The sequence below is a fragment of the Gigantopelta aegis genome, chromosome 6 (genome assembly GCF_016097555.1).
Source record: "Gigantopelta aegis isolate Gae_Host chromosome 6, Gae_host_genome, whole genome shotgun sequence".
Taxonomy (NCBI): Eukaryota; Metazoa; Mollusca; class Gastropoda; order Neomphalida; family Peltospiridae; genus Gigantopelta; species Gigantopelta aegis.
The window spans coordinates 18,077,309-18,100,390 of record NC_054704.1 but is presented as its reverse complement, the minus strand read 5'-3'; the positions used below and the strand labels follow the sequence as shown (position 1 = coordinate 18,100,390).

Genomic DNA, 23,082 nt, shown 5'->3' with positions numbered 1-23,082 from the left:
TATACTACTTTTACTGTCGTAGAGGATTTCAAAAGCTCTGCTTGATTGTGTGAGAACATTTCGTAACATGCCTGCCCACCTATTGGTGACACGTGAGCTGGGAAATCTAAGAGAGAAAACAAAATTCCAAGTCAGATAGACAAGTAAAATCTTGACAGTGTATAATAGATTCCTAAGGGTTAAATTTGAGGTGCATTTTGTTAAGAATGCAATTTCGTCCTCCACTTGCTCATTACACAGACGGAATAATATATCTTTCCTCTCAAAGTTCATGTTTGTGTTAAATGTGTTATTCATGTTCTGAGTTGGATTTATTTATTACTTAAAACAATGTAAAATATGGCAGTATTTGGAAGGACCGTGCAAATGTTTTTCATATTTCTGTCAATAATAATAATAACGCGTGTGGTGTTTGCACCGACAAAACTGTTGTGCGAGATACGAGATTAATCTATTTCCGCATACTTCGGAAAGTTCCGAGCACGTGACGAAATCAACCGGAATTGAATTTTGTAGACGTATGCTATTTTCAAGATGGCAGAAAGTGTGACTGAGCAACCTGTTCTCAATGCAACTTTAAATGAGACTGCTGGTAATGGAACCGGTAAAATACCCGCCACACCGGAGGGTATGGCCGTTGCATATACCAGTTTATTTATTATGGCAGTTTTTCCCATTTTCATCGGTTCTCTGCGTTCTGTGAAATACCATAAGGAGCAAAAGGTAAACACGTGAACACATATAAAATTATAATTTAAGTTTAACTCAATCTGGAAAGAAGCTATTTCACCTTCGCGTAACAACGATTTCACTATTTTTATGAAAAATATTACCGTAAAATGGATAATTTTTATATTTTATAAGCAGTGGTTTTTTTTGGGGGGGTGGAGGAGGGGTTGGCGATGGGTTTTTTAAAATTATTATTAAATTATTTAAAATGTTAAAGTTCGAACCACATTCAGACATTGTTAACAACTAAGATAAATTACGGCAAGACATCCTTATGTTCTCCCTTAACAATATTCAAAAATATGTTGGAATTAGTTTAGGGTTAGGAATAGTGATATACAATACCTTTTAAAACATTTTGTTCTAATTCTATAAAACCACCATAGTGTAACTTAAATTTCGTAATCCAGTATTGCTACATTTTCGGAAGAAATATCTAGCACAGAAGAGAATGAGACTGTATGGTATGGTATAGGGATTAACGTGCACATTCAGAGCAAGCTGTTTCATTGCACACCTGTCATGGGCATAGGTGCCGGCCTTGGCTGGTTCCTCCATCCAGGACGGGAAAGGGTTGGGGAGAAGGGATCGCCTGCACTGGCAGGTACAAGAGAACACCAGCTGTCTGACCAGGGTCCTCCGCCTGTTTTCGACCACGGTCGGGCTGCTGGTGCTCACTTGCACCTGCCAGTGAAGGCGGTCCCCCCTCTCCCCCCCTTCCTGTCCTGGACGGAGGAGCCTACAACAGCTTGTTCTGAATGTGCACGTAAAGCCCTACGACCTGACCTGACCTGACCAGGGTTGGTTTTGGTGCTTTGGAATATAGAATGTCCCATATGATTAATGTCAAAGGGGTAAAGGTGCGCAATTTGAATGAAAGAAATTTGGAAAGGGGGAGATATATATATGTTTTGGAACAGTTTGCTGAGAGTTGCTTGTTACTAGGACCTAGTTGGTGTTGAGATGTCTCCATAGGTTGCGCAGATCATGGCATGACAACCCAGGGGAGAATCGATAGCAAAGACATTATGGGACTAAAGGTTTGTTTTATTCCGCAGATGTTTGATTCATTCCGTCAAAATACACCCTATGAGATTTATAAGTATTAAAATGCAGTCTCACTTGTTGATTTACTGCGTGGCCGAGTAGTTGGAATGCTCGGCTACAGTCCCGATGGTTTGGAGTTTGAATCCAGACTTAGCACTACGTCATTTGTAGTGTTTAAAGGGAGACTAAACTCAACATGAGCCTTATGTGTTGGAAAGATGCATACCCAGACCACCAACACATACTGACACTTTAAGAAATGAAAAACGCGTAATTTTAGAGTTAATGAAAAGACGTGATTATTCCTGCTAATTGGGGGCAGCCATTTTGTTTAATTTTTGTGGCATCCAGTACTATAGCTTGGGGTGAAGTGACGTCATCTCCGACCAACTCCTGTATGCACAGTGTAAACAAAAGCAGTAATATATGATAAGACGCTTTGCTTTAATCAACCAGACTTTTAATGCAACATAAATGACTTGATAGTATAATAAACTATTTAACTAAATATATTTCAGTTGGCATCAACAGAACGAAGAATGGCGTTAAAAGTATTTTTCTCTCTTAAAAAATCCAAAGAAAAAAATGCTTATTATTAGGACTAAATTGGTAGAGTACACTGGAGCAAAAACAACCACTCACGATACCCAAGTGATAATTTTCTTTTCTTTGAGACTACTTAATTTATCAGTTTTGCTATTTTAGATGGGGGAAAAGTCTACTTAAGCAAGGGTTTTATATAATTATTTACAGTAATAAAGCTGGACGGCTGATAATGTCCATTAACATTATAAGGGCAGCTAGACAGTGGTAATCAATTACTGTGATTGGATACCATGCAATATACACCTGCCAATCAGGAATCACATGTGCAGGCCATGAAAAGATAACTGAAAAAACACTGATTATCATGTAAGTACGTGGGTTAATGTATGGACGAAACATAATACAGTTATTTCGACACTTGACAGTGGTGGTTTATTTTGTTTTGAAAAATAATATATACTTATTGCTGGCTTACTGGGATGGATATTATTACAGAACATTGCAATGCATCCGCAAAAATCAGGTACATTTTGTTTCTTCAGTTCTTCCTGATGTGACACGTTAAGTATTATGTAACCACCGGCTCGCCAGAGGGCATATTCACTGGGATGGTACAAAATGGTTGCCCCCTTCACATTTAACCGTTTTATTAATTAACTATAAGATTATACTTGTTGATATTAGGCAATAATATGCATTATCAGTGTTCTCGCTGGGTGAAAATTAAAGGAGGGCGGCCGCTCGGCACCACACCCTTTAAAAAAAAAAAAGGGGGTGGGGGGGGGAGTAGTTTGGTTACCATATTGTTGTATGTTGGTAGACTTTGTGAAAAGACATACTCCTTATTTTGCCTACAAAAAAGTGCAAAAATGTTTATAAATACGAAATAAAGCAGACTCGTCTTTTAATTGAACTGAAGATGATATCGGTCTGACATTCACGGGCAGTTCCGGTTTTGCTATTATTATTTTTAATAAATATTTAAAGATATACAAAAAAACAATAAAGATGTTTGTAAAGTGATCTCCTAATGTCGGATACATTTTAAATCTCCATCTTCATCGAATGAATCGATCGCTGTAATAAAATATTATCACCAGCCGATAAAAAGTTGTTCCATTTTTGTAAAGGCGGTGTATATATTATTTGGCACTCAAGATAAATGATTTAAATGATAAACACTACCACTTCCGTTGTTTTTATAAGCGTTCATATCCCCCCAAAATGAAAAGTTTACATATTTTATAAAGAACTGCTGAATAAACAGAATGACAGAAAGTGAAAATCATCAGTTATAACCAATTATATCTGCAACTGAGGACAAAATATCAAACGATAGTTAGTGAAAACAAAAGACAGAATGACCGTTCTGATCACGTGACAACTTTGGCGCCAAATAAGAGGTGTTTTTTTTTAATCGGAGATTGCCAAATCCATATAAAAAATAAAATGTTTTCATTGCTCACATAAAATATAACTTTTATTGTGGCTGTCAAACATACAAATGGATACAGATATTGGACAAAATAGAGGCTGTTAAATTACGTTACGGTAACTGTCTTAAATGTTTCGTCAGTTGCTTTTTTGTACACAACGACGCTTGTTTCCCTTGATGTCCAGTGTGCAGACTGATTGTTGTTTTTTATGTGGAAAAAAGTGTGCATTTGGAAATAGCGGAGATAGGTGCTGGAAAATAAAGGAGGGCGGGGAACGTGAAAGGAGAGCGGCAAAATGGAATAGTGGGGCGGGGCGCCCCGCTTAAATGGAGCAGCGAGAACACTGATTATATATCTTTGAATATGCATGCCAGTCCGAAAGCCTTGCTTTAGCATTCCTTTAATGCAATATTCAGTTGATATCGCAAATTCAATATCCCAAAGGGTTGAACATAACTAATAAGGAAGTCTTTCAGCTCTCTCAGTCAGAGGTTACATGGAACGGCAGAGTACACAGGCTTTGATTCCATGTATTAGACAGAAACCATATCACCTATATTGACTTTAAGATCTGCTAGGACAAAACATATGTAGGCACTTTTTCACTGTGTGATTTTCCATTTTTATGGAATACTCTTCAAGATGTGTAGAAGCCTCCTAAGTATGTGACATAATTAATCTTAACATCATGATGAGTGTGTTATACCATAACAGTGTTTCTGCCAGATAGAAATTTTTGGGTATGGCGCAATGAAATCGAATGTAACCACAGTCAACAGGGAATATGGGGGGCCTCCTCTAGAATGAAAATGGGTCACGGTTAGGGTTAAGAAAATCATACAGTAATTAATTTTGTGAAAAAGTTAACTTTAAAAAATTAAACTTGGGTATGGTGCCATACCTGTTTTACCCTCTGGCAGAAACCCTGCATAGCACATGTCATGATGTTGTTAGATTATGTGATATTGATCCACCCCTCTTAAAGAGTATCCCATAAACAAGTAAAATGGCAGACGGCAGAAAACTGCATGTATTTTGCCCTATGCAATCTCAGCAAAGACGATATCGGTGACTTTGTTAGTCGCATATCTGGAATCTGAGTCACTGTAATGTTTTTTTCACAATTTCTATCTGGACAAACTTTGGGGAAATCAACTCTAATTAAAGGTAGGAGAATCTATTATCGTAGTTGTTAACAATTTGGTTCGGATGATAGGAGTTTTCATTTTGTGGCAAAATAAAGTTTAAATAGCTAGTAGCAGGGTTGGTACAGTGGTAGAAATGAAGCTCGATGCAGAAATATAAAGAAGGGCTCAGAAAAATAAAGCAGCATGAAATAATAGACTGGGTGGAGGGCATCAAAATGTACCAGTGAGAATGCTGTTGGTAATTTGTTATATACATTATGCACACACCTGCATAGTCTTAGTTTACATAGTTGATAACAGACTTGTATCTAGTCAGAAGTAACTGTGTGATCTGTTAAGTTAGTATTGTTGAGTACCGTATACGCAAATATTTTTGCGGCTAAAATAATTCGCGATCAGGCTTTCATTTTACATTTTCGCGATTGTGTCCCCCGATAATAAAATCAAAATTACCCATATTTCATTTGCCAAACTCTTTTCAATGACGATTTCACAAGCATGCTGTCAGCTAGATGTCAATGTTGTATGTATGTCTGATAAGACATGTTATTGGTGAAACACGCACATGCGATACAGAGAATTGAAAAACGCAAATATCAGAAGAAATAACTTTGAATTATTGGTGGTACCCCAAAACTTCCATTCAAGATTACAAAGAAAACAAACAAAATTGAGGTTACGTAACAACAGACTTACGCACAACTGTGTCACGTCGATCAAATCTACGTGACCAGGCAGGTTTACAGAATCACGTGACCTTGCGGACCTCTGATTGCTTGATTCTGATATGGGTTGGGTGTAGAGATAAGACTATATATATTACTCAAAAGAATTTAAGGGTCAAAAATTTATAACTAAATAAGTTTCAGAGTGTATTAGATTGATGATGTAAACTACACCAAATTTTTTTATTTATTGTTCCATATTTACAAAAACCCACAAATAAACGTCACTGTATACAACAAAGTCACATGACATGCTGTCAAAGGTGAAGGTTGTCAAACATGGATTTTACACATTAGAACATTTGTTTAATAGTGTGTGAATCCACCCCTGGCGCGAATACACTCGACACATCGTTGCCTCATGCTGTTGATCAGACGTCTGAAGAACTCTTGGGGAATGGCCTGCCACTCTGCCATAAGAATTTGACCCAGATCATGAAGGTTGGCCAGAGGGGCATGGTTATCCCGAACTCTCCTGCCTAATTCGTCCCAGGCGTGCTCTATTGGGGCCAAGTCAGGCGATTATGCTGGCCAATCCATCCGGGCGATACCTTGTTGTCTGAGAAAGTCCGTTACCACCCTGGCGCGGTGGGGTCTGGCATTGTCATCCTGCAGAACTGCCCCGCTGCCAATCTGCTGAAGGCCTGGGAGAACCAATGGCCGGATAATCTCATTCAGCTAGCGGATTCCATTCAGATTGCCATCCACCACATAGAGGGGGGTCCTGTGGTGGATAGAGATGCCGCCCCACACCATGACGCTACCACCACCGAACCGGTGACATAGTTAACGTTAACGTCAGCGAAGCGCTCCCCGGGACGTCTGTAGACACGAACCCGACCGTCGTTGAACTGGAGACTAAACCTGGACTCATCAGTGAACATCATTCCATTCCAATATTTATTTACATGCTCATATACCACCAAGGTTTCAAGCATGTCTGTCACGGGCCCATCCTCTGGATAGCCAGCAGGAGTGGTCCGGGACAGACAGTGAACATCACTCGACCCCACTGAACACGTTGCCACCGCAGATGAAGCGTGCACCAGTGACGTCTGGCCATTCTGTGACGTGGTAGGAGTGGTGGTCGAACAGCCTGGCGACGGCAGCGTAGATTATTGGCTCTCAGACGAATGGTTTGATCAAACACTCGAGTTCCAGTCGCAGTCCGCAGATTGTCACGTAATCGGCGTGCAGTGGTTGTGCGTTGACGTAGAGCCATATTGGTGATGTAGCGGTCCTCTCTATTTGTAGTGCTTCGGGGTCTTCCCGAACGTGGACGATTTCTAACAGAATTCATTGCTTGGTACCGTTGCCACAGTCGGCCAACGACACTCTGACTGACACCAAGTCTCAGAGCAACATTTCTTTGCGTATTGCCATCCTGAAGCCAAGCAATAGCCCTTCCTCGATCTTCGATAGTCAGTTGACGTCGTACCATTGTCGAATTTGGAGTGTGCACCGTACACGAACGCAAGCTCCAATTATACGGAAATTCAATATTGGGAACATTGAATACACGTGCAAAGCGTGTAAATGAAGCGCTTTGTGAAAAAGCAAGTTATGGGCACTTAGCAGACCTTTCGCTTTCGCCCTACTTTACGTGCAAATGTAAGCATGTTTTCGCCATTAGAACTAGTCGACAGTGTCAATAACAGTGGATTTTAATTCATTTATGGGTTGCTTAGACCCACTTTCGTCAACATGGAACAATACCATACGTGACATTATGGTCTAGCTAATATAATTGACATTCAGAAAATAATGTCGAAAATATCGTCTGACCCTTAAATTCTTTTGAGTAGTATATTATAAGGTAAATAATATTATACCAAATCGGAAATAAGTTCGCGCGTAATTAAATTTGCGGTGCTATCAACATGTTCGCGATTTTCGTAGTATATTTTATTCGCGAACATATTTGCGTATACGGTATTTTTATGCGTATATGTTAATATGTTGGGGTTTTTTCATTTTTTCAGGAGTCTGGAGAAAAACCAGAAACTATGTCGTCAAAAGATGCAGCTATGTTTCCCATTATAGCTAGCTGTACACTGTTTGGAATCTATTTGGTATTTCAGGTAAAAACAATTACACCTAGATATGAAACTCTTTGGGGTTTTTTATATCTTTTGGCTAGTTTTAGTCCACTACTGGTACAACCGGAGGGGACTATAGGTTTCATCTAATTCCTTTTGTCTGTCTGTCCTTCTGTCCCGATTTTTTTAATGTATTTTTTTTAGAAGGCCTTGAACTATTGAGCTGAAATTTTGTATATAGCTTTATATCATACTGTTACAAATTAAGTTTAACTTTCATGATGATTTTCCCACTTTTCACAGAGGTATGGCCTTTGAATTTAGGAAATAAGAAAAAAATAAACCCGGTATTGCTTATAGTTGTACTCTCATAATGCTTGTTATACTAATTATTAATTTAAAATAATGAATTTATCTCTTTAGAATGTGCTTACTTCAGTGAATCAAAAGAACAATCTACCTAAGCTTATTATAATATTAATATAAATATAAAAATTTCAAATAAATATTGCTTAATAGATAAAAATTCTACTTAATGTTTAGGAAAAATGTCACAAGCATATCCAATAAATTGTGTATGAGATGTTGAAAGATGATATTTTTATGGAGGGTTGGGGTCGTCTGTCTATTGTGTGTTTTGAAGGCATGGTTAACACAATAGTAAATCAGTGGTTTATGCCGGCAGTCGCTGGTACCGATCATGGGGCCCCTTCCCAAAAACAAGTAACACTGAATATTCCCATTTTGATGTATTTTTGTAATGATCTGTTCTGAAAAATCTGTTAACAATGGTGCATTTTGTGGCCTTAAAAACCTCATCCCAGTTATGATTAAATCAAACTAATTTTCCCCAATCCCATCAGATATGGGATCCTGTCAAAAAATCTTGGATGAATCCCTGGTAGATGTACCGAAAAGGACTTGAAATAAATATTGTATTGTACATTCCTCTTAAAACAAACACTATCAAAAGCCACCTTGCAAACAGTTTATATTTTATCAATAAGAATCCCGAATACAGGTTATGGACATAATGCTTTATCTTTCAAACTTTTAATATAAGTTATAAACCATATATATACATATGACATATACTCCACTATTTTAATGGCTACAGATTCAGGTAGTCCCTTTAACATGGTCTTTTTATTACAATTATTACAATCTATAAAATACAATGTACTAAGTTGTTGTTATGGGTCATCTGTTTTTACTTCGGTACTTGTTGCCCGTATTATAGGAAATGTGTTGGTGATTTATCTGTGGGCCCCTTACTCAAAAGAAAATTCCCAATTTCTATGCTAAATATTCTCAATATATATATATATTATAATGTCTGTTTTAATGAAATAATTTAACAGTGGCATACTGCATCATTCAGATGCATGAAAACATATCTAATGTATTACAGAATGGTGTGTGTATCCTAGCTGTTTGTGCTGTATTTCAGATATTTTCCAAGGAGTACATCAACCTGTTGTTAACATTTTACTTCTTCGTATTGGGTGTCCTTGCTTTGGCACATATAGGAGGGTAAGTATACTGAATGTATAATTTAACCACACACAAGAATACAGCTGTGGTTTAAACAAGTCCAATGTGCATTAATGAAATCAAAAACTTATTTTTCAAATTACATTAGTGGAAGCTTTTGGTATAGATAACTTTACAAGGTTTAGTTTTATATTTTTATGCTCCCTAATAAGTATATATTTTATTCATAAATTTTTTCCTCAATTCATTAAAGAGGATGTATTTGACCAGTGTTCAGTGTATACCCATACATATGTTTTTACTATCAAGCATTAAATGATACGACTAGTGACATAGTTTTTTTTATAGTTATTGTGATTTTGAATTATGACATTCAAACACACACACGCACACACCACACACACACAATGCACAATGTAATCTAGTTATGTGGATTTTTTATTTTTTTTTAAAGACCATTTGTGACCAAATTGCTGCCGGCATCATTTCCAAATATGGATTATCATCTGATATTCACTCAAGGAAAGGCAGAAAAGAAAGAAGGTTTGTTGATTAAGTCTATATAATATAGTGTGTGTTTGTAAGGGTGGGTGGGTGAGTGTGGTCTTTATTGGTCTTGATATTTTAAATGCATTGAGAATTAAATGTTTTTTCTTTATTTTAAACACATTGTCATATTGAGTATATTCCCAGGGTTGTAAATTTAACATGAAAACCAAGGTTTGTCAGCAGAACCAGTTGGATAAAAAAAATCTTACTGGTCCTTCTCAAATTTTATTATTAACACTGCATAAAATAAACTCTTACTAATCAAAATCTGTTTGGTTTAATGACACCACTAGAGCACGCTGATTTATATATCATCAGCTATTGGATATTAAACATTTGGTTACCCACTACATTTTTCCATTAGTGGCAAAGGATCTTTTATATGCACCATTCCACAGACAGGATAACACATACCATGGCCTTTGACATACCTGTCAGTCGGGGTGCACTGGCTGGAATGACTTGCTAATCCAACATTAGATTTTCTTGATATTTGATATATTGATATCAATTTCCTTTATTTTCTATTTTTATGCAGCTTGTTTCCAGGTGGCTTATTATAATATGTAAAAAGTGTATCGGTAAGGTACGTCCTAGCTGCATATGAACAGTCTCTCTTTGCTATTTCAGAAATAATGAATTACGAATTTGACCGCAAAGACCTTTCTTGTTTGTTGGTTTGCACTGCCATTGGTGTTTGGTACCTGGTTAAGAAGGTTTGTGTAATCAAACATACGTTGTTTTGGGGGTTTTTTCATATTGTTACCTGACTTATTGCATTTCCTCATCCATCTCCAAAGTTTGTTTTGTTTAATGACACCAATCATCAGCTTTACTTATTTTGACTCGTAGTCTTCAGAGGAAACCTACATTTTTCCATGAGCTGCAAGGAATCTTTTATATGCGCTTTCCCACAGGCAGGAAAGCCCATACCACAGCCTTTGACCAGATGTGGTCAGAACGAGAAAAATGCCAGTTGGTTGAATGGATCCACCGAGATGGTTCGATCCAACCTTTCCAATAACCAGTCACAGCCAAGAATGTTCCACTGTTGTGGGTATTTTGCTTCTGGTTTTGTGATCATATCTTTTTTACAGATTTTTTTTCAAATTTTTAAAAGACATGGGGAATCATACTTAGGATCCCCACTCAAGTTGTCAGACATCGTTAACTGAAAACATTTATTTTAAGATCATTAGGGTGTAGACTGGTTTTAACTGACATCACAAGGTACTTAGCAAAAGTGATGTGTTGCTTTAAAGGGACATTCCTGAGTTTGTTGCAATTTTTAAGATGCTATCGACTGACAGAGACTTTTTAACGATTGTAATTACAAATCAAATATATTTTTCTGCATAAAATATTAGTGGCTGTATATTAAACGTGTTTCTGATCGTTCTAATATATTTACTAGGTTAAATTTCATTTCCTAAAATAATTTTATTTCGTACGTACGAAAATATTTGAAGATAAAATCTAGTTTGGGCTTCTTACAAATATTAAGATGACCAGAAACACATTGAATATACAGACACTGATATTCTAAACAAGAAAATATATTTAATATGTAAGTTTACTCGTAGAAATATTTTATGAGTCGGAAACATCTTACAATGCAGCAAACTCAGGAATGTCCCTTTAAATATATAGATTAAATACTAACATTGATAGAGTATAGTTTTTGATAGCATGTAATTTATTTACTTCCAGCACTGGATAGCAAACAACTTGTTTGGGCTTGCCTTTGCCGTCAATGGAGTTGAACTGCTGTCCCTCAACCGCATCAGCACCGGCTGTATCTTGTTGGGAGGTCTGTTCGTCTATGACATATTCTGGGTGAGTGAATATTGTAGCATCGAAGTGTTGGTTTCAAGTCCTACTACCAGTGGCTAGTGGAAATTTCCCTATTAGTTCAGTTGTTAGTCTCTGATTCTTATCTCTACAGTAGAGGTTCGTTTGTCTCTGTTACATTTGAAGCACATGTTGGACTGGGTGAGTTGTTAACACAGGAATACAATTACAACCAAGTCAGGACCAATAACTATAAACCTGCTCGTGGCCCACTGCACCATGACATCGCTGAAGTTCACTTGAGGTGGGTGGAGTACATCTAGTGCATGTAGTAGTGTTGGTATAAAGTACTTCTACTGGTGGTAGCTGTTGGGAATTTCCCTATTAATTCATTTGGATGACCTTTGAACTCATACAAAGGGTCCTTTGTTCGAAACCCCTCAGTAGAAGTTGAATTATTTTTTGCAATAATTATTTCATTTGATGTACAGTAGAGTTATTTGTGGGTAATACAGCAAACTTTATATTGAATTTTTGTGTGCGTTTTTCTATTACAAGTACAGCAGTCATTGTTAAACATACTAATTGTTTTATGTTTTAAAAGTAGCAACAATTCAGTCAATGAGCTTTTGTTCTGTTAACCTAATTATGGGCTTGTTTAACATTTTATCTATAATGGTATTATTACAATGAACCAATTTCACTTGTTATTTAACTACTTATCTTTTCAGGTATTTGGTACCAACGTAATGGTAACTGTTGCTAAGTCATTTGAGGCACCCATCAAATGTAAGTAATTACTTTTAGATGTTTATGTTTACATTATTGAAGCATAAAACAAACTATGGTGGCTATACCAGATTATTATTTCCTCCACCCCTTCTTTTCCTCTCTCTGTAGGGTACTTGATTTGTGGAACTTAATTTTACAATTTGTGACAGTTTACTTTATCATTTTATCTGATTGTTCACAGAATGTGGTTGCAACCAGTTACCTTCATCATGTACATTATTTTGATACCAACCACTTTTTAGCTGATGATTGGTCCTGTATGCAACCTTTTAGTTTATATATATATATATATATATGTGTGTGTATAAATGAATAACATAATTTTTGTACTAACAAGATGCATTTTATTTCAGTGGTGTTTCCTCAAGACATTCTGGAGAAAGGACTAGCTGCAAACAACTTCGCAATGTTGGGTCTAGGTGACATAGTTATACCTGGAATATTTATAGCCCTGCTTCTGAGATTTGATGTGAGGTAGGTTGTAGCCATTAGCATCATTTCCAATATATCAACATTTCCTCTGTGTTAGAAAAACATTGTTGAATTGCAGCTAAGAATGAAACTAGTTGTCTTTCAACAAGAAAATACTTTGAAGGTATTCTGTTTTGTTTGGGTTTTTAACATTTGCACCAGTTATATCCAATTTGTTATGACATGTAGGTCATACTGTATTGTCATTTAAAAAGGTATTAAGATGTTTATAGTACATTTCAGAATTTCTTTTTTAACTGGTGATATTGCCATATAAAACATAACCAGTTTACTGTAGTAGATTAAAGATGAATAAATTGTGCTTAATCTGTTTCAGCTGAAAGTATTAATTAACGTTTTTCAGGTGGTCCATTTTAGTATTTAATTATTTCTATGTGTTAGAATGTTAATTTAAAGATTCCATTTTTTTAAATTAAATGCCCTGAATGCCTTTTTTTTTCAGTCTGAAGAAAGACAGTAAAGTGTACTTCTATGCTGGTTTTGCAGCTTACTGTCTTGGATTGCTAACCACCATATTTGTAATGCATTTCTTCAAGCATGCACAGGTCAGTAATTTTAATTGGATACTTTGAAAAAAATAAACATTAGAATTACAAAATGAATAAATGTTTAATGACAAGCCAACACTTACAACACACATTGGTTATTTGGCATTAAATAAAGTTAAATACATGAATATTTTTATTTACATTAAAAATTATATTATGTAAAAACAGTGTAAAGAGCTTTGGAAAATATACACAAAGCATGTACACTTGCCATATTTATTCTGCCATGCTGGTTACACATTTTAAAACTCCATGGGTTTTTTACATTACATGTGTATAATTTATAAAACAAAAGAAATCTAGTAGTAATTTAATTTAAAAAAATTATTCGACAGATGAGGAATTCTTGGTCTGTTTTTGTTTTAATTAAAATTTATTCAACAGAGGAGGAATTCTTGGTCTTGTTTTTGTGTTAGTACTGTACGTAAAACTCGTTTTAAAAGCAATTTAGTTCAAATGTATTCAACCGAGGAGTCCTGAGACATGTCAAATTGTGTTGTAGTCTTGATTTTTGAGTATGGCAATCAAGGGTTTAGATAATTAAAACTGTAGAAGAGGGATGATGTGGTGCATCTTGCATCTCCGTTCTAAAAACAGTTCGAAATTGCAACACTTAGAGTCAGAAAACAAAGAGTTACATGTTGGATTAGTGGTTTTATTGTCTCCACTTTATGAAGTCAAAAAGAAATGTTTGTTTTAACGACACCACTACGGCACATTGGCTGTTGGATGTCAAATATGAAGTACAAAGGCGAGACATCAGTATTGCTTTTCTGTCAACTTTGCATTTAGGTCAACGTTAAAGTTTTTTGTTAGCTCCATTTCTCACACAAATTCTACATCAATGAAACTTGATTTATGGTTACATCTATGAATGTTAATTTCCATGCGTGTTAAGAAAGAAATAAAAATTAAATTTATTAATTTGTTTAACATGAATTGAGAGAACATTTATGGATGCAACTATTAGCAACACTAAATAATTTTACGGTAGCCGAGACATTTAATTCCACATAATTCTTGTTTTTTAATTCGTCTGTCACAATATTTACTCACAAGTACTTTCTTTATCACTTAAGTACATTACCATTCCGTCTTTTCTAATAGTATTGTACTTGCTCATGAATAATATTTACAGTAAGCTTGACGTTTTCTTTCTTTTTCCAGCCTGCTCTGTTGTATCTGGTGCCAGCGTGTCTAGGCGTGCCAATACTTGTAGCACTGATCAGAGGAGAAATTAAAGAGTTGTTTGGGTAGGTTTTATTTTCACATATTCACAATGTTTGTTTCATGTAACTTTTGTAGCCTAGTTTTTCCAACAATGGATAAATAGGTAGGCTCTAGTTATAACAACTTATATAATATTAATATAATATTAAGTCTTAAAGACATTATCTTGATCATTTATCAGAGTTATTTTTTTTCACATAGTATTATTCATGTTAGTAAAGATTGTTATTTGTAATTAAATATGAAAATTAACTCATCTTGGTACTTCTATTTGCAAATAAAATGAACATTTCATTTATTTATTTTTTAAATTAATTGCATAATGAAATTATTTTAAAATAAATATATTGTTGATGCTGAACTACCAAGAGTTCTGATTGATTTTCACTTTTGGAAAATCGAATGTCGGTATATTTGTGGTCTTAGCCAAATTAAAGTTGCTGTTTTAGTTCTTTTTATTTGTATTTTATTTTTGACTTCTAGCTATGAAGATCACTCTGAAAAGGATGAAAATGATCCTAAAAGTGAAGAACAGAAAGTGGACAAGAAGGACAAATGATGATGTGTCAATTGAGTGAAGATTTAATCAAACAGATTGTTTGCCCTCTTTTTGCTGGTCTTCAGCCTGGTTTATCAAAAGTTTGGATGCTAGTATGATCTGTGGTGCACATTTGAGGATGTTATGGTACAGTGTTAGGCAAATGTAGGTGTATTTTTGAAGACTCATTGATATAATATAAAAAATAAAGGTAAAATTGTCAGTCTCGTTTGTTAAGGTATATTTGTTCGTGTTGTATAAACTGGGAGCTTTATTTTTCCAAATCATCCTACCGGTTACTAATATTATTACTTATATGTAACAGGATTTGGTTTTCTTTACATCGTGCAAGTTTGTTTTTCTTTTTTTCTTTTTCTTTTTTTTCCCCCACCAATTTTCATTCAAATAAAGCATGGAAAAAAATAATTTAGCCATGCAAGTTTTACCTGTATCAAGGCAGACATATGCATCCATTTGTTATGGAACTAATACATAAGTTCTACAGAATTAGTTTCTGTCGTTGTCTTTTATTTACAATTCCTTTTAGTAAATATTTTTATATGATTTGGTTTTCATAAAATTATATTAATATTTTGTGAGATTTATTTTTAGCACATTTGTAATTTCTTTTTTTTATGCAGGGTGTTTTTGAATTGGTATTTCTTTATTGTTAATGCTGTAACATGCTATATTACCTCTTACAATGTCTTTGTATTGTGAATGCAAATTTATTTGACCTGTAAATGATTATTATTGGTGTTGGGATAATATGTCAATCGTAAGTAAGTCTGAACAGTGTTTGAGGAACAGTTTGCCCATACCCTCATGGTGTGAGTGTGAGTTAAATGTAAGATTATTTGGTTCTTTTTTATGCAAATATTGTTGACTTCTAATATCAGTAGTGAGTATATATTTTTAAATATTTCTCATTATTAAAACAATCATGGTACCATGCCACAGTATATTTAAATTCTGGAAAACCAAAATACTTGCTCCTGTTTCATATGAGGAGTCTATTTATTGTACTCTAAATTGTATATTATGGTGAATCATATAGTATTATCTTTGTAGTTCCTAATTTGAAATCATACATCAAAGCTTGTGTTGATGGTGAAATTACTCTTGTGCAATTGTGCTGATGGTGAAATTACATGCTTATTGCACAAGTTGTTTAAGATTTTCTTTCCAGACATCTTTTGGATTCATTGTCCTGAAAGCTCGCTCTTTAAATTATTTTTAGGTATGTAAGTGGTGTGAATGTAACATTATCTTTCTTTCTTTCAAAAATTGGTGTGTATTCATGTTATATTATGATTACTGTAGATCCTGAAATTAATGTTAGTGATGGTAGTCAAACTAAAATGTGACATAATTGTAAAATGAGTGGCCTCCCTTGGAAATATTACTTTTGTGTAGCCTTCAGTTAAATCTGAGGTGCAGGCATCTTCGATGAGATCAAGTAACTAACGAAAATATAACATACATGTATATATGTTGGTGTAACAGAAAAATCAACCTCCACTGAGTGGATTCGAACCACAGACTCTCAATACAAGAGTTCAGCGCTCTACCAACAGAGCTAATAGGGAAATTCCCACAAGCTACTGTTAGTAGTAGCACTTTATGCCAACATTACTACATAGGCGCTACACATCAATTAACATGCTACACTAACAAAGTTGCAGACAAATTGAACAATGAAAACAAAGAAACTGACAACATGGGATTTAGTATGCCTAAAAGTATTCACACATGGTGTATCGTGTTGGCAGAGTGGCCAAAGATTGCAGCAGACACATGGCTGGCGATGTGATAGCCTATTGGGTACTTAGACTGTCTTGTAAATGGTTCATTGTTTTCCAGTTGTGTTCTATAAATAACATTAGTATTTGATTTTTTTTTTAATGACATATGACGCATTACCATAGACAAAACTTGAAATAATGTGAATAATATGGACTCGGGATTAATATTACGATTGCATTAATTTCAGGTACTACAGTATTTTCAGTTACCAGCATAATGTAATTGTAAAAAGTGTCCATACTTATAAACTGACATGACATTTTGTCCAGTGTTTATTTTAAGAGCATAAAATGTTTCGCTGGAGTAAAGTTTACCATAATGGGTACTTGTTTAACATTCTCCTTTAGCTTGTTTGTTTATAATGTGTGTAGTAATGACAAAAGCTTTCTGATGTCTTTACTGTTTGTAAGAACATGCTTCTGATTATTATATCCATTTTTTTAAATCATATTTTTTTTTTTACAAGACAACATATTTCAAGAGTTTTTGTTTTATCTTTTGTTATGAAAATAATGTACATTTTATTCTTCTGACCGCAATGGTATCATCTTTTTACTTTTGGAGCTATTAACAATTATCAACATTTTTAGGAGCATACAAATTTTATACTAGGGGTAAGGATACCAGCATACACTTTTAAGACAAATAAAAATATTTCTTACACAAATTATAAATTTGTTTACATACTCTTTTAGCAGGAGCAGAGTAGTTATAAAAAAAAAAGAGAAGAAAAAAAAGTATGGTTTGTATATTCCTAAAATGTTGATAATTGTGATGGGCTCCATAGTTATGTTACATTTTGTATTTAGTTTTAAGTTTTAAAAAAGTGCAAGGTCAGGAAAACTTTATACCAACAATCACTTAGAATACAGAAACATTATTGATGCATTTGACCTTGTCCACAAACCACACATCGTTCAGAATGTAGCAGCATTATTTGAAAAATGATGTATAGTTGTTGTTTTTGTTGTTCATTTAAATGGAAATTGTCAGTGAGTTACTGACTACATTAGCATTCACTGTTTATCGTCATCTCTTGTTTTGTATATTTGGTGTGAAGTGGTATTATTCTGTGCCTGTTTTCTCTCTCTAGTTTTGCATTTGGAAAGAAACTCTTGTCCGACAGACATCATTGTTGAATGTGACTGTGTGTGATGGTAAACTGAGGGCGTGCATCTCAAGCTGTGCTATTTATTAACAGACATCAGATGGTGCTTGCAAATGTGAATAAACCATTTTTGAAGCAGAATCTTGTAACATGATTTTTCAGATAATCTATATCCCAATTATCCCTCGCGACGAGTCATTCAAGGGATAGTGTTTTGTCCATATAAAAATTGGCATCATAAATTCAGCTGACTAGTTTGTAATACACCTTCACTGTGTCATCACTCTAGCGTTTTAATTTCTGATAGGAATTATAAATAGGATTATGATGTCTTCAATGAGTTTACATTTATCCTTTTGTCTATAGAGAAACTTCATTTCTCATCTGATTTTCATTAAACTTTACATACTTATATAGTATAATGATTATGCCAGGGATTTACTGTGTTTTAGCATACATATTTTATTTGAACCATAACTTCATATGGGTAAATACCTTTTTTTTTCTTGTTCTTTTAAAAAAAAATTAAAATCCTACCTACCCTACGTTATTTTTGTCATTACATGTATCAGGGTTGAAAATTAACATTAAAACCAAGGTCGCCAGCAGGGCAAGTTGAAGAACATTCTTACTGGCCCTTCTCAAATTCAACTAGCCCTCCAATTATCATTTTGGAATTTTAACTGCACAGTTAAAATTAAACTAGAGTATTTTTTATTGTTGAATAATAATCGTTTGCTTTAAAGAAAACCGATGAATTGATGTGAAACTTCATATAAAAACGCCATTAAGTTTTAAACCCATACCAACTCAAATTAAAAAAAAATTGAAAAAGAAATCCAGTATAAACAAACATGTTTCTTTATTTTACCATTAAATTAAACATTAAATCTCATTTTTAATACATGGTAAAAGATAATGCAGTATAGACTAAAGGAGTGGCAGTCCTCGGATGATGCTTGAGTGATGGAATACATTTTGTGATGATGCAAAAGGGGTGAAATTCCCAGCAAATGATTTCCTCGGGAGTGGCTGTTCTAGATGGAGATCCACGGAATCATCCACTATTTTGCCAAATGCCCATTCAACTATACTTTGTAGAGATACGGCCCTGATCATGTATTATGGTTGTGTCATTCAGATTACCTTGGATGTTCCATCAATTGCCTTAAAACTTGTATCACAAAAAAAGTTAACCAATGCAGTTTGATTATAATTTGTGAATAATTTTTGTTTTAATTTACACTGCACTTTTACCCCAATAAAATTATATTTGAGACGATATTGGTTTAAAGCTTAATAAATTAATATTATTTGATATGAATTTTATCTTTATTCATTACGTTGGCGCTGTCAAAATATAGAACATGGTCTATGTCTTCTGTAGTTCGCGCCAACATAGACGCAGTGTCTTTTTATTTGTCACATCCGATTTAGTATCGGTGTGTTTCTGTTTTTAAGTTGTACCATACTCGCCAGACACTAAAATCGATGATCGCCCAATGGACTACCTTTATAAAATTCTTAGTCGCCCTTTGCCAATAAAGATCGCCACGGGTGATCGGGCGAATACTAATTTTCAACCCTGATGTATATTCCCTAAACTTCTTAAGGGTTTTTTTTAATATAGGCTACGTACGAAATTATTTTGACACCAAATCCGGTTTGTGATACAATATTATGACAATAAAAAAAATATAGACACTGATATTCTAAACAAGAAATATATATACTATGTAATTTTAGTCGTTAAAAGATTTTATTAGTCGGAAATGTCATACAATGCAGAAAACTGGCTAGTCCCTTTAAAGTGACAGAGCCTAGTTTTTAAACACTAGGCATATTTTCCACCTAGACTAGTTTCAACCCGTAAAAATGGACACTAAGTTTGGTTAATTTACAAACCTGTAACTAATTTGGATACAACAGAGTGAAACAAAGAGTCTGTGACGTTGAAATATCTTTTAAAATAAACTAAAATGCTATTACTCCATAAACGTTAGTTCTCAGATGGACGTGCGTTTTTAAAATTATGAAAAATGCATTTTGTTGTGTTAGAAACACCAGGATAACCAGAAACATTTCGGTTGTACAAAAATGGATGATCTAAATAAAATATAAGTAATGTTTTATTTCATTGATAAACGGCTCTAATAGTGAAAGATGTGCCTTTGTGTTTAAAAATTAGGATCTGTCCCTTTAAATTATTCGTGAACATTGGATCCGTTTGTAACTTTGACATTTGGTCAGGCTTAGTAGGCCCTACGTGTAAAAAATGTGTGTATTTGCATCCGGTTACAGCTCTATAGTCTGAAGGTTCACTACAAAGGTTTATAGACCTAACTATAATCACGAAGAATGGCAAAAGAACAGTGTCAAATGCACGAAACAAATGTGAATTCTTTACAGTAATCACTAAGTGTACCTATGTGTAGGCTAAAACGTTTTAGGCAACACTGTAAGATGTATGTTATCACACGACGATATGATGCATGTTGGATATCAGTTTAGACATCTGATTGACTTATTAAATATCAATCCAAACCAACCACATTTTATTTACGGTTATATGGCATCGGGCATATGGTTATGGACCAAACAGATATTGAAACAGGAAACCCGCTGCCACCACTTCGTGGGCTACTCTTTTTGATTAGCAGCAGGACATTTATATTTACCATTCCACAGACAGGATATTACATACCACGGCCTTTGTTACATTTGTTGTGGAGCACTGGCTGGAATGAACATTAGCCTACCAAGGGGCATCGATCGTGCATCAGGCGAGCGCTGTACCACTGAGTTACGACCCGGCCCCATGTTAATATGACGACACACAAACAAACAATATGGTTGGAAAATAAAGGTGTGCTTGGGGAGAGAATAGTCCTCCTTCCCCTCCCCAGGCAACGCCAATGTTGGCTCCTTAGGTACGGTTTGAAGCTAAAAGGCATGTAACGATCATTCTCTGATCCATTTAAACGCTTGGTGATTCAATTAATCTATAACAAAAAGAATGCCACTTTTACGAGTGGATATTTGAAAACATAAGCCACACCTGGATAGGCCAGTAGTATAATACATGCCACACCTGGATAGGCCAGTAGTATAATACATGTCACACCTGGATAGGTCAGTTGTATAATACATGCCACATCTGGATAGGTCTGTTGTATAATACATGCCACACCTGGATAGCCAAGTAGTATAATGCATGCCACACCTGGATAGGTCATTAGTATAATACATGTTAACAAAAATGAAATGTCGCTTTTTAATTAAAATAACTATTGAAATCCAACAGTTAAAGCTCCTCTATCTTGTTTCTATGTTATAATGTCGAATATTAATGCAAAATGAAAGCACAACTGCACTTTTATTACACTCGAGCTACCCTATCTTCGAGTGCGCGCCACTTTTTCCTTCGAGGGTTTGGAGGATTTCCTCTGCGTGCTGCTGCACAACCTCTGACTTCACCAGTTCTGCCAAAACAGGGAAGCATTTGTTTTTATGAAAGTATACCGGTATGTATATTCTGTACAGTTCTTTGTTTTGTTTTTGAGTCGGACACATGGTTCAATATCATAAGTCATCCATTCGTACCTCTTTTGTGGCAGTATACGCCTATGCTACCTGAGGCAGTGTTGTCTGATAATTTTTAACGTGTACTAGTTAGAGAAATTATGACGCCGACTGACAATTAAATTTGAAATTGGCTTCAAGCCAGTGGACCGGCCTCGGTGGCGTCGTGGCAGGCCATCGGTCTACAGGCTGGTAGGTACTGGGTTCGGATCCCAGTCGAGGCATGGGGTTTTTAATCCAGATACCGACTCCAAACCCTGAGTGAGTGCTTCGCAAGGCTCAATGGGTAGGTGTAAACCACTTGCACCGACCAGTGATCCATAACTGGTTCAACAAAGGCCATGGTTTGTGCTATCCTGCCTGTGGGAAGCGCAAATAAAATATCCCTTGCTGCCAATCGGAAGAGTAGCCCATGTAGTGGCGACAGCGGGTTTCCTCTCAAAATCTGTGTGGTCCTTAACCATATGTCTGACGCCATATAACCGTAAATAAAATGTGTTGAGTGCGTCGTTAAATATAACACTTCTTTCTTTCTTTCAAGCCAGTGGCGTAGGCAGGATTCTGTATGGGGGGGGGGGGGGGACCTGTGTAGTGGGATATGACACAGGAACCTTTTTAATGTTATTAATAAGCGAAAAGGTAAAAATTTCCCGGGATTGGTGGTGGGGGGGTGTCCCCCCCCCCCCCCCCTTGCCGGCTACACCACTGCTTCAAGCCTTGAATGCGAATAATTTTTTTAACATGCTCATATACCACTAGAGTTTCGAGCATGTCCGTCCCGGGGCCTGTCTCTGGATAGCCAGTGACTTGCTCCGGGACAGAACAAAATTAAGGGGACACTGGATTATTCTAACAGTTACATGTACCGTCATCTTAAATTAAGCAATGCTACGAATTCAAATGACCCAATGCTGTTGCAGAACTTTGAGGTTAAAGGGACATTCCTGAGTTTGGTGCAATGTTTAAGATGTTATCGACTAACATATACTTTTTAACGATTGTAATTACATATCAAATATATTTTTTCTGCATAAAATATTAGTGGCTGTAAAAACGTGTTTCTGATCGTTCTAATATTTGTACTAGGTTAAATATCATTTTATTTCCTAAAATATAGTTTTTTCGTACGTACGAAATTATTTGAAAACAAAATCCAGTTTTGGCTGCTCACAAATATTAAGACGACCAGAAACATTGAATATACAGATACTGATATTCTAAACAAGAAAATATATTTAATATGTAAGTTTAATCGTAGAAATTAGTCGGAAACATCTTACAATGCAGCAAACTCAGGAATGTCCCTTTAAAATAGATGTTAACATAACGCCCTATTTATACCATACACATCTGAGACGTAGTAAAACATTAGCCTATGTTCACGGAGTACAATGTTTCGGATCAAGGAACCTTCGGACTATTGAACCTTCGAACTACTGAACCTTCGGACTATCCAATGTAAACACAGAAAATTGCGCCTGG

General features: G+C 35.4%; 1 protein-coding gene across 1 annotated transcript; it reads left to right on the top strand.

Moving 5' to 3' along the window:
* The first annotated feature begins 530 nt into the window (after window positions 1–530).
* On the top strand, window positions 531–18,159 carry LOC121373957 (minor histocompatibility antigen H13-like). The gene is made up of 11 exons (XM_041500804.1): window positions 531–723; window positions 7,614–7,712; window positions 9,121–9,203; window positions 9,619–9,707; window positions 10,344–10,429; window positions 11,424–11,549; window positions 12,236–12,293; window positions 12,650–12,770; window positions 13,231–13,333; window positions 14,504–14,589; window positions 15,050–18,159. Exons 1-11 carry the CDS (start codon window positions 535–537, stop codon window positions 15,123–15,125), a joined length of 1,116 nt encoding a protein of 371 aa, XP_041356738.1. The 5' UTR covers window positions 531–534; the 3' UTR covers window positions 15,126–18,159.
* The last annotated feature ends 4,923 nt before the right edge of the window (window positions 18,160–23,082 follow it).

What these genes read in the sequence shown, in the direction of transcription:
- LOC121373957 (XM_041500804.1), top strand. Translation starts at nt 535, where the DNA reads ATGGCAGAAAGTGTGACTGAGCAACCTGTTCTCAATGCAACTTTAAAT. An exon ending in GAATCTATTTGGTATTTCAG is followed by an intron (nt 7,713 to 9,120) that starts GTAAAAACAATT and finishes GCTGTATTTCAG; the next exon opens with ATATTTTCCAAGGAGTACAT. An exon ending in ATTTGAGGCACCCATCAAAT is followed by an intron (nt 12,294 to 12,649) that starts GTAAGTAATTAC and finishes ATTTTATTTCAG; the next exon opens with TGGTGTTTCCTCAAGACATT.